Below are 11,453 nucleotides of genomic sequence, written 5' to 3'. Positions count from 1 at the left end.
TTCTCTCCCCCCTCCCCTCCCTCTTTTTTTCCCCCCTATAAACCTTCATGCATATTAGTTAATCTCATGCTTTGTTTTGATCTTTCTTTTACAGACATGCTTGCTTTTGGTGATATTTGGAATTGTGCTTCTAATTGTCATCGTTGTTCTGGCTGCTTAGTCAAAGATTATCAGTTCTGTTAACGATCAATGATATCAACTGAGCCATTGAAGTGCAGCTAGGATCTTCCATGCTGATGATCTCTCTCAGGTGATTTTCCCCTGATCTTGTCAATGACTGGGATTTCTCTCCTCTGGTTTCAGTGCATAATTTGACATAAGTGCATCGTGATTTTGTCCTTGGGGTTTGTGTTGTTGCTTGTGTTGATTTTAATGGTTTTATGGATGCATCACAACGTACTTCTTGTCTATTTTCTCTTTTTGTTTCCTTAATAAAAGAAATATTAATTCTTTTGGGTTTTCCTTTACTGCACTTATTGCTAACATTTTAGCAATACCTTAATTCAGTGTAACCTTATATATTGATGTTCTTTTTACGAGTTTGGAGCTTAGATTTCTTGTGCTTGGTTTGACTGCTGTATATAAGGAAAATGGATGTATTCCAGAGAGTTTAATTGATAACTGGTGTTTATTTCTCATTAATCTTGATACTTTTGTGCAGTGTTAACTGTTAAGGCAAGAAAGAAGTCATGGGGAATTGCCATTTGTACTTTTAGGCTGCGTTTGGAAGAGAGACAGAGATTGGGAGATAGAGACCGAGAGACAGAGACTTAATTAAGTCTTTGTATTGTGTTTGGTGTAAGATGTACATGATTGAGTTATGTCTCAGTATCATGTTTAGTTCAAAATAAAAACAGAGATTAAAATAAATGGAATGACTAAATTACCCTATTATTTAAAATGAAAAAACACAAAGAAAACCCTAACTCAACATTTCAGAGATCCGTTTCTCATTTGTCAATTCCAGATCTTCTCCATCGGAGAACCCATTTCGCCGGCGCCACTCCCCTTCTCGGAGTCGAGTTCGCCTCCGACGAGGAAGCCTTGCCACCATATCTCCATTTTTCCAAATATGATTTTCTCCTTGTCTCTCTCGTTCTCTGTCGCTGTGTATCACTGTCGCCCTCTGTCCGTCTCTCTCCATCTCTCTCTCTCTTGCTGTCTATCACTACTATTATTATCCTTGATGTCTTCTCATCCCTCCTGTTTTTCGTTATTATTTTTCCTGTTTTCGTATGGTGTTTTTTTCAATTTGTTTCTTCTGCTGGTTGTAGGTGATAGAAGGGAATCTGTTGATGCTTTTGAATATTGAGATTGAGTAAAGGTAGAATCTTGTGAAAAGATCTGTCCTCTTTATTTTCCAGTGTTCTTTTGTTTCAGAGATCAGTTATGTATTGTGGCATACTGAGAATTTGTCTTGCTTCTTTGAAGAACAAGTGATTTGCGTGTGTGGTATTTCATTTTTTCTCATGTTTTAGATTTTCAATAGATCAAAGATATAAATTGTCTGGATAAAGTTAATCAAAGTGTTTTCTGTTTCCATTTATTTTTCATAGTGAGAATAATTGCAAAGGCAGTAGAAATTGGTAACTCATACAATTTTTTCAACTTCATATGTTTGGTTTGAATGAAGATTTGAATGGATTGCTAGTATTTAGAACAGGTTTGTGTTGAATGCTAATATACATAACAGATTTGAATAATGAAGTGTGTGTTAGGACTAGTTGAATGGAATGCTAGTATACAGAACATATTTGGATTAGAAAGAAGTTGACTTTTATATCACAATTTTGGTATAACTGGGAATGAGTTATTCTTCTTTTTCTTTAGTTGTTTATTTGCAATTTAAGCTGTAATATAAAAGGTTATGTTTCATTCTTCGATGGGTAAATAGCAATGAGATCTAGTATTTATAATTTTTCAACATTATGTGATATATGCCTATGTTGTATAGGTCATATTTTGCATGGGTACAGTTTTCTGATTCCCCATATATGTAATACTTGAGTTTTTTATGTGGGTGCATTGTGGGGGGTAACTGTAATAACTGGTACAACAGAAAATAGGATAAAGAACGAAAACCGAGCTTGATGGGCTGAAACAGAGACGGAATCAGTGTGATATCAACCCCTTCCTAGTTATGCAATTATACTGAAACGCAGGAAATTCGAACAGACATAGTGTGATAGTATTAGAGAGACTACCCATTCCTAATATTTCCTATCCTCTCTTCTATGTCTAATTCTAGCCAATCTCATTCTCATCATTCACTATATAATAGACTTTAAACTGAATTGAATTGGGAAATGAGTGTGTTTTTGTTACTGAAAATTCTTATCAATATCTTTGGTTCTATTCTTCATTGATTTTATTCTGAAATGCTGTGTATTATGACCAGATGAACTTTTTGGTCATAGGGACCATAGTTTACAATATTATAGGAATTGACATTTAATTCATTGCTAAAATTGGTTTCCAACATTGATGGAGTTATATCCAATATTCAGAATAGATTTGAATTAGAGTTTGTTGTGCACTACCACATATTGGCTGTTACTTTTGGCAAAACATGTTCTTTGGGTTAGCATATCATAAATCATGAGTTCAAATAAATCTATTTTTTTTTCTTTTCTGAATTGTGTTTTGTCAACTCTATCAGGTACAATAGTTTATTTAACAATGACAGCTAGAAGTAGAAGATCTACAAATGTTTCCTATGGCAGCGGCAATTCTAATGTAACGAGCGAACGTTTTTGGGATTGTGGTTTGAGAGCTCTGTTACAAGTCTCAAATAGTGTTGCCAACCCAGGTAGAGAGTATTGTGCAGGTCCTGTGAGACAATCTGGATGGTTTAGATGGGCAGGCCCTTCGGACCAAGGTCAAAGTATCCAACATTTTGAAAGATGTTGAAAGAGGTGCTGAAGATTGCTCTAGTGATGTTAGTTCTAAGTTGAAGCTCAATGAACGGGTTGAAAAACTAGAGTGAAATTCTATTATTAAATAAAGTATATTTTTTTGTCTCCTAAAACTTTTGAAAAATTTCAAAAATATTTTTAATGTTCAAATAGAGGTAATGTTCAAATTGATTTTTAGATTTCTCCATGTGAATCAAATTGGTTTTTAACTTTAGTAAATGACTAAATTGATCTTCGAAATTAAATTTCGTAACTTTTTGTTCCTTTTTATTTCAAGTATCGTTAATATATATTTTTAAGTGTTAACTTGACATATGTGACATGAACACCACAAATTTATGTTTAAAATGGTGTTCCAATTTGGTGATTTAGGCTCATTTCAATAAAGAAGAAGAAGAAAGCTTGTTATTGTGAAATTCTACTTGTATTCTACTTATATTAACTTATTATGTTTACTTTGAGGCGTCAATATAATAGCTTAGTAATTAGCACAATGAGCATAGCTTAGGTACGAACGGAAAAATGTAGCGTTGAAGCTGTGAAGAAATTGGTGTTCGATGGAAACAATAAAGGAAGTAATTAAGAAGATGCTCACAGAAATAAAATTTTGAAAACACTGGTTGGTCTTTTCGTTCAATAAGTCATCGTGTAAGAATTCCATGCCAATAATCAAATTACTAATAATAAAATCCATGCCAATAATTCAATCGAGATAAGTAAATGTCTATGATAAGAAGCACTCCTATTTTATACAACTACTTCCTTTAATTTGAAAAAAAAAAAAGAAACAATATACAATAAAGAAAATGAAGAGAGGAAGAAAGAAACAAGTAGAGCTGGTAAAAAAAATGAATGGTGTTGGGTGTGGCATTGTATTTGTATTGTAGAGACAGAGCAAGTTTTAGCAGAGACAGAACCATGTCTTAAGCTTGTTGGTACCTTAAACTATTTGATGTTGGAAGTTGAAATAAAAATAAAATACAAGAGCTGTTAGTTAAATGCGAAATTTGTTTACTAAAAAAATATTTTTTGATTATTCATTTATTTGTATTGTATTCTTAAATCTTTAATCATTTGCATATATCAAAATTATTTTATCGAAAAGCCTTTTGGGATTTTACCCACAAAAAGAATTGTTTAACAAAGAGTAAAATTAGATGAAAAAATAAATATTTTTATTAAATTTATAAAAAAAATATGCATTACTCATGATTCATGAATCATTAAAAAAATACAATCGTCCATAACAAATTAAACTTTCCTAACCAGTCGAAAAACCGGTCACCCTAACCCTCACGGCCTCACCTCTGTTTTGTCTTCTGCCTCTTCTCGTGCTTTCTTATTCCGTTCGCCTTCGCCCTGAGCCACCGTCGCCGTGCTCGGCTTGGCCGTCTGCCTCTGCGTATTCTGGTCAATCTGGTGAGGAGTTTTTATTTCTTTCGCTTATTTTAATTTTTTTTTTTAAATTAGTTGAAGTGTTTACAGTTAGTTGATAAGTAGTTGATTGGTGTTGGTAAAGATGTAGAAGAAGAATCAGAAAGCTTGGGAGGGAAGAATATATTTTTGGTATAAGAATGAAGGAACCATGACTGCAGAACAAAGGAAGTGAAAAAAGATTTCTTTTTGCTGTGAGTCATTTTAAAAACTTTGTTGTGCGGCTCTTTTTGGTCAGAAGAGAGGGTTTTCTCTGTGGGTGAAAGGTTATAGGTCTATGGCAGAATAGTGGTACATGAAAAATGATTGAAAATTGAAAAATGAGAGGAGAGTAAGAAAAATAGAGGAATAAAAATACAAATTTGATGATGTTAATTTAGTGTGTTAGGTATTGTGATGTGATAGCCTTTTCTTTTTTCTGCTTGCCACTTTTCTCTTGAGATGAAAAATGGAAGATGTAATTAATTTAGTTCATAATTAGTTGGTAATTAGTGAAAATATATAATTTTTTATATTTGTTTAATTGTGAGTAGGTGATCCGGTGACTAGTAGTCTGACTGATAACTATGTTCCTAGCTGTAGAAGGAGAGGCTCGCGTGAAGTTCGAGTCTTTTCGCTTCTGAGCAAGCACGAAAGAAATCACTAATCACGTTTGAGAAGAAGCCAACATTTTGCCTCTTGCAGTGGTTCTTGAAACAAGGATGTCATCACCGGCTCATTCATCTGTGTCAACCACCGCGGTTGTTGGTGGAGGCGGCGGCGGAGGTGGCAGTAGCAGCAATGCCGCACTTTCCATTGACGATTTCCATTTCCCCTTTGACCCCATTTCAACGCACGAACAGAAGGACGATGCCATGATAGGTTTTTTTCTCTTTTCCTCTCTAATTTTTGTCTTATGTCTTATCAGGTTACTTTTATTTACTGTGTTTGCAATTAATCTGTTATGATCTTCATGAAAAACTTGAAACTTTGTAATCACTAAGTCTCTGTCTGGTCATTAGATTCTATCATTATTTGATTTGCACACGTGTCAGTTAAGAGCGATTATAGCCCTGAAGAGAATCTCAGTTAGCTAAGTTTAAGTTTAGTACTGCAGTTACTTTCTATGAAGAAAGATGAGTTAATTGTTTGATTTTTGTGCTGCCACTTTGTGGGGTTTTTAAGGTTTGAACTCAAATGACATGTAGCCTTATAAATTGCGGTAACCCATGTTGCATTCACTCTATATCATAGCCTAGTAATAGATCATAATGCAGTTAGGCTTCTTGTTTTTCCATGTTGCAGTGTTGAAGAAGGATCTCATGGCTGCTCTTGACAAGGAGGTTAAAGCCTTGGATGAAGACAACTGGAAGTTTGAAGGACCACGTTCCCGGATCCACCTCGTATCACATCGAGGTAGGTATTTCAAATCAATCTATCCTTGCTAAAATGCCTAGTCTACCTCATAATGTTTTAGGAAATCATTGTGAATTTTGTTTAGTACAATGATTAGAATTCGGGTACCTGAATTATAATTGACACTACCTGTATTAGTTGATGCTCATACCATAATTCTCATGTTCCTAAAAGTAACTTGATGAAATCCAAACTTGGTTGAAAAAATTGATGAAGATATCAGTATTTATGATAATCAATATCAATGTGTTGTCTGACTACCCTAAATCAAATTCGTAATTCATTAACTCTGGGGATAGTTTTTTTTGAATAACACTCCTAATTTTAGCTTTATGGTTCTATGCATGGCATAGTCATTCATTATTCTATGAATGTATGAACATTGAACCATCATAACTTAACTCAGTACCTTTGGCTCTTGGAAAGAGTAACTTTGTGGTTGCAAGGCTTAGGCGATACGTCTGGTTTGGTTAAACCAAGATATCTTAGCATTGGTGTTTCACTTTTCCCATTAAAGAAACTATAAATTTTTTTAAGGATGACTTTCTACCTGTTATGTGGTATGTAGTTAACATTCATTTTTTCAAAATTCCATAACTTTAGTTCTCATGGCTGCGATAACATTTTCACCCGTCTTTCCGCTGTGAATTTCTTAAATTATGTTGATCTCAAGTTGAGCATACCACGCACTTTGTTAGCCTCACATCATGATTTGTCTTGTTTAACATGGATTTTCTTCTCCTGTCTTAGATAGTATAATGAACATTTCCCTTATCTACGGCCTGAGTCACTGACACTCTGTTCCTGCTGTAGGCAACTATCGATGTCAACCCACAGAAGCTTCAAAGAATTGGAGTTTGACTCAACCAAAATAGTTGGATATCAGCACTGCGCCTCTGTTTTTGAGATCAAGTGATTATGTTGGTGATCTGCAGATATTATGCAAGTGACTTTTTTTTGCCTCTTGGTTTTTTCTTGGATAGAACACAGCTGCTATGCCACAACTTCTGGTAGTATATAGTCTTGAGGAGCTCATCACAAACAAGATTCTTTTCATGCAAGATTTTGTTACAATTTCCCTCTATCGCACCCTTGCTCTATTTGGACGTCAATGTTTGTCAGTGCACATCATTTTATATTTAATGCCTTGTATTTATTGTTACAAACAATTAGAGAGAAGGGAAAGCTGCATGGTGTATAATACTGTAAGTGGGTTAAATGTTGTGCCTTATGCTGGCCTTGTAATTTGGTAATGGGATGATTTTGATGCTAATGTTAATGTTAGTGTTATATGAATCCAGTATTGGTTGCTCCCATGTGGTAGTTTTTCTAGTAGTTAGAGAATGTTGTATCATACTTTCAAGTTTGGTAATGTTGCTCCCTAGTTTTGGAGGATCAGTATTCAATGGTTATTGACAATTTGGCTGTTCCAACACTTGTATTTTAGTGTTTGAAAAAAAAAACGGGCTAAGCTGACATGTCAGAATGGGAAAGAAGATTATTAATCGTGGCACTCTCCTCTATTAACACACACACTTGCATTCTCACCATTGCCGATTTACTATCGCTGTAGGTTCAACACTTTTGTTGGCTATTCCTGACTTATCAATTTATTTTAAATGATAGTCTCACTATTTCAACATTAATTAAGAATGTTAATCTAAAAAAAGAAAGAAAAATCAGGGTTTCAAAGTGATGATTATATATTACAAATCATGGTGTCCTTGTAGTAGTAATGTCTTGAATTAATATTATTAATTTGAAGAAGGCTTGTTCAAACAGTTTTATATTTGTTTAACCTGAACAGAAATAAAAATTTGCTGATACCTCTTTCTTTATCTATGTATAATAAGATGATGATTATTATATACTTGCTAAAGATGTAACACCTAGCTTTCAATCAATTTATTTTAAAAATTGTCACCTGAATTAAACTTTAAACTCACAAATTTCATTTTACAGTGATGTTTATGTTCAGACTTGAAGAAATAAAACTGAATTCCCTATGAATATGGAACAGATATTTTTCCAGTATGCCATGTTCACCAACCAGTGTATTTCCAAAACCATAAACACAAAAGCCGAGTACTATGTTCACATCTCACCTATCTTATAATTAAGAATAAAACTAAAAAAGATCAGATGACTCTAAAACCAAAACTCTGCTAAATCATTCACCCCTGAAGAACAACATAATCACCAAGCCTTTTTCTACTGAAATTGCAGCACCCTGTATTCACAAAAGGGTGTTGAAGAAGCTCCTTCACTGTTGCCCTCTTCCTCCAATCCTTCTCAAGACACCTCAGTACAAAGCTCTTGAACTCCGGCGACGCCGTCTCTGGCATCTCCACCTTTTCCCCAAAGCAAATGGCACACATCAGTGTTGCCCAGTCCGGTCTCTGCTCCGCCCCGATCAACGGAAAATGCCCCAGAAAGCACTCCAAAACCACCACCCCCATCGACCAAACATCGCCGGCAAAACCATCCTCACCACCACCTCCTCTCCAACTCTCAGGATCAATCCTTTCAGGACTCATGTATGCACACGTGCCTGCATTGCCATAGTGATGAAGATCATAATCACCACCACCACCATTACTCTCTTTCTCTTCCACCACCACGTGGCTCACCCCAAAATCCGCTATCTTCACCTCACCCTTCTCATTCACGAGCAAGTTCGAGGGCTTAATGTCTCTGTGCACAACGTGCATGGCATGCAAATAGTTAAGCCCTTCCAACACGCGCTTCGCAACATCAGAGATCACATCCTCCGACAGTGTACGATGATGTTTCAAGATATCATACAACGACCCTCCACCCATGTACTCCATAACAAAGCTTACACCATTATCACTGCAAGAACCGTTGTCGAAAACCGCATGGCACTTCACTACGTACGGCGAATCCATCTTCTTCAGAATCTCGGCCTCCACGTGGTTAGGGCTGCCATCAATGCCGATTATCGAGTTGGAGCGTATCACTTTCAATGCGTAGAAGCAATGACTCTTCTTGTGTCGAACCTTGTACACTATGCCATCGTTTCCATGGCCAAGAACCGCAAGCTTCTCGAGGTCTGAGAGGTTAACTACGACCGAGGAGGAGGATGAAGAAGATCCTGATAACGATACTGATGCATGTGGAAGTGGTGACGACGACGACGATGACGACGACGACGACGATAACGAAGGAGGGTTTCTTTGCGGCAAAGAGAGCCTTAGAGCTTGTTGGTGCCTCCTTTCTCTGATAACCAATGTCATTTACTTTTGCACTTGATGACAAATTAAAGCCTAAAAGGGTAAAAGTAATTATAATTAATTAATTAAAAAGCTTAAACACATGCTAATCTGTCATCATTATCATCATAAGTGTGATTTGCAAAAACTAAACGTGGAAGAATTTTGGTGAGAGAAGAGACACGTGAATGAGTGTAAGTGTGATGAGGGCGAAAACAATGGAGAAGTGAGGGTTTTCTGGTGATCTTCAGGGCTTATCAGTGGCTGTGATAATCTCTGCTTTCTTTAATTTTCTCAAGATTTATATGTGCTTTATTTTTGTTTTTTTTTTTTTTAATTATAAACATTAAATTAGTTATTTGTATAATATTAAAATTGTGAAAACTCCGGTGCAGTCGACTTCACGTGAAGTTGATAAGTGAGAGCCGTTAGATAAAAATTTAGTCAAATCAGTCAAATTATCTAACAATTCTCAATTATCAACTTCATGTAAAGAGAGCTGTATTTGAGTTTTCACCAATTAAAATATATATTAAAAATAAATTAAATAATACATATGTTTATATATAAATACATACTAATTAATTTTTTATAAAAATTATTTATTTTATTAAACTTTCTCAATCCAATATACTAATAACTAATTTTTTTTATACATAACCTTCTTTATTTAATATTAGGTTTATAAAACAAAACTATCTTTTTTTTTTATGGAATCTACCCGAATACATTATTTGGATAGATTTTATTTCCGTAATCTAATCAACTGATTCAAGTAATCTAACAAAAACATCATTAATAAATTAAATTTGCATATCATATTTCATTTTTTAAAATCGAATCCAAAACGAACCATCTAAAACCCGTTATAACAGTATTATTTTATCTTTGTTGATTTTTTGTGCAAAGATTCTTAAACAAAAAATGGATTCAATGAATATGTACAGGAAAAAATATATTTGTATATAAACAAGGCTTCAAATTTAATTAAGGAAAAAAAACCTTTTACGAAAAACATGTTAAATATATAATTATCAATTTATTTTAATAGTTTAAATTTTTAGAAGTGTTAATTCATAATATTCACTCACACCCCCTAATTTTTGTTTATGTTACATTATTTTGGTTCTAAAGGTTTAAACTCTACAGAAAAAATAAAAAATAATAATTAAACCATGCTGGAATTTTTTTTAGTATTATTGTTCTTATTGTAAAATTATTGATAGTAGAACTATGGCACTAATTTTTCTAGATATGAAAAAAAAAAATTTGGTGTAACACTTAATTATTATATTTTATGGTATTTTTTAAAATTATGGTAGTGACGTCCCCACAATACACCTCCATTTAATACGCAGCGGCGTATTGTCTCGCTCCCAAAATTTTAAAAACCACCATAAAACATATTAATTAAATACTATATTTAAAATGATGGGAGCGAAACAATACATCCTTTTATCAATAGACGGACGTATTATCTCACCTCCATAATAAAAAAAAAAAAGAATAAATGACTATTTGTACCCATGAAAAATAAAAACGCTGATATATTTATTCACATTAGATCGAAACTAAACTTGTACCCATGCAAGATACCCTCTATGTGACAAAAGTACACTGTCTTTGGAGGGTTGGAGTGCTACGTAGGATACTTTTGTCACACGAAAGACATCTTGCATGGTACAAGTTTAGTTTTGATTTAGTATGGGTGTCAATGTTTTCATCTTTTATGCATACAAATCATCATTTATTCAAAAGAAAAAAAATATAAAATAAACGAGCCATGCATCATGTTTGTATTGTTAAATTTTTTGAAATATGTTTGCGTGTTATAGAATAAAGAATTCATAGAAAATATATCACCTTGATATGCATTGAGCTCAGTAAGACAAATCTTTCTTCTTTCAGCGCAGCAACTACGAAAGACGCGTTATTTATCTAATGGATTTTGGAATGCACTATGGATGAGCAACCTGGAAATAATAACATAAAAATATGAGGAAAATAGAACAAGAGTGAGGAATATAAATTTCTTGGGGATATAGAAGATTAGCAGGAGTGAGGAATTCACCAAAATAAAATCTTAGAAAAAATTGATTGTTATGTACTCAGATGAATGCAGAGAAGATGCACATATATATAATAATAAATGTGCAAATCTGAAATAAATTATGAGAGTTATGCCAATTAATTTTTACCCTTTTCCTTTTTCTTGATTGCCTTATTTGATTAGGATTTTTTTAATGAAAGACTAAGTTTTTGATTCTTAAGCCGACTTTGTTACCTTTTCTTGAAAAAATGTAGTAGCATATTTGGTTCGGAAATACAATAGAAAAAATATTTGGTTAAAAAATAGTCCATTATTTATGATTTTATTAAATAAAAATAGGAAATTACCAAACAAAAAAATCATCATATCCATGATACTTGGAAATTTTCAAACAAAAAATAAAATCAAATTCATAATCTTTATTTT

General features: G+C 33.7%; 3 protein-coding genes across 8 annotated transcripts in view; 2 read left to right on the top strand and 1 right to left on the bottom strand.

The window, feature by feature from the left end:
• Window positions 1–3,065, top strand: part of LOC107642344 (syntaxin-22) — a 5,849-nt gene extending 2,784 nt beyond the window's left edge. The window contains exons 7-10 of one of the 3 annotated variants that reach the window (XM_016345667.2): window positions 95–250; window positions 662–1,128; window positions 1,275–1,324; window positions 2,660–3,039. In XM_016345667.2, coding sequence (XP_016201153.1) covers window positions 95–160 — 66 coding nt within the window. In that variant the 3' untranslated portion in view covers window positions 161–250; window positions 662–1,128; window positions 1,275–1,324; window positions 2,660–3,039. Of the gene's footprint in view, window positions 1–94; window positions 251–661; window positions 1,129–1,274; window positions 1,325–2,659 lie in introns of all 3 variants that reach the window. The other 2 variants (XM_016345666.2, XM_016345668.2) reach the window with 2 other exon arrangements.
• Window positions 4,141–7,179, top strand: LOC107642343. 4 transcript variants are annotated; one of them, XM_016345663.2, is made up of 5 exons: window positions 4,149–4,334; window positions 4,435–4,543; window positions 4,932–5,210; window positions 5,634–5,744; window positions 6,558–7,179. In XM_016345663.2, exons 3-5 carry the CDS (start codon window positions 5,051–5,053, stop codon window positions 6,617–6,619), a joined length of 333 nt encoding a protein of 110 aa, XP_016201149.1. In that variant the 5' UTR covers window positions 4,149–4,334; window positions 4,435–4,543; window positions 4,932–5,050; the 3' UTR covers window positions 6,620–7,179. The 4 variants fall into 4 exon arrangements, with proteins under 4 accessions (XP_016201146.1, XP_016201150.1, XP_016201148.1 ...); XM_016345660.2 differs by lacking the exon at window positions 4,435–4,543 and having other exon boundaries at window positions 4,141–4,334; window positions 4,883–5,210; XM_016345664.2 differs by lacking the exon at window positions 4,435–4,543 and having other exon boundaries at window positions 4,141–4,334; window positions 4,883–5,210; window positions 6,495–7,179.
• On the bottom strand, window positions 7,711–9,283 carry LOC107639922 (mitogen-activated protein kinase kinase 10). The gene has a single exon (XM_021103449.1). It carries the CDS (start codon window positions 8,999–9,001, stop codon window positions 7,919–7,921), a length of 1,083 nt encoding a protein of 360 aa, XP_020959108.1. The 5' UTR covers window positions 9,002–9,283; the 3' UTR covers window positions 7,711–7,918.

The sequence above is a fragment of the Arachis ipaensis genome, chromosome B05, assembly GCF_000816755.2.
Source record: "Arachis ipaensis cultivar K30076 chromosome B05, Araip1.1, whole genome shotgun sequence".
Classification (NCBI taxonomy): Eukaryota; Viridiplantae; Streptophyta; class Magnoliopsida; order Fabales; family Fabaceae; genus Arachis; species Arachis ipaensis.
The sequence above is the reverse complement of the archived record's forward strand: the minus strand, read 5'-3'. Positions and strand labels throughout refer to the sequence as shown.

What these genes read in the sequence shown, in the direction of transcription:
- LOC107639922 (XM_021103449.1), bottom strand. Translation starts at nt 9,001, where the DNA reads ATGACATTGGTTATCAGAGAAAGGAGGCACCAACAAGCTCTAAGGCTC.
- LOC107642343 (XM_016345660.2), top strand. Translation starts at nt 5,051, where the DNA reads ATGTCATCACCGGCTCATTCATCTGTGTCAACCACCGCGGTTGTTGGT. An exon ending in GAAGGACGATGCCATGATAG is followed by an intron (nt 5,211 to 5,633) that starts GTTTTTTTCTCT and finishes TCCATGTTGCAG; the next exon opens with TGTTGAAGAAGGATCTCATG. An exon ending in CCACCTCGTATCACATCGAG is followed by an intron (nt 5,745 to 6,557) that starts GTAGGTATTTCA and finishes TTCCTGCTGTAG; the next exon opens with GCAACTATCGATGTCAACCC.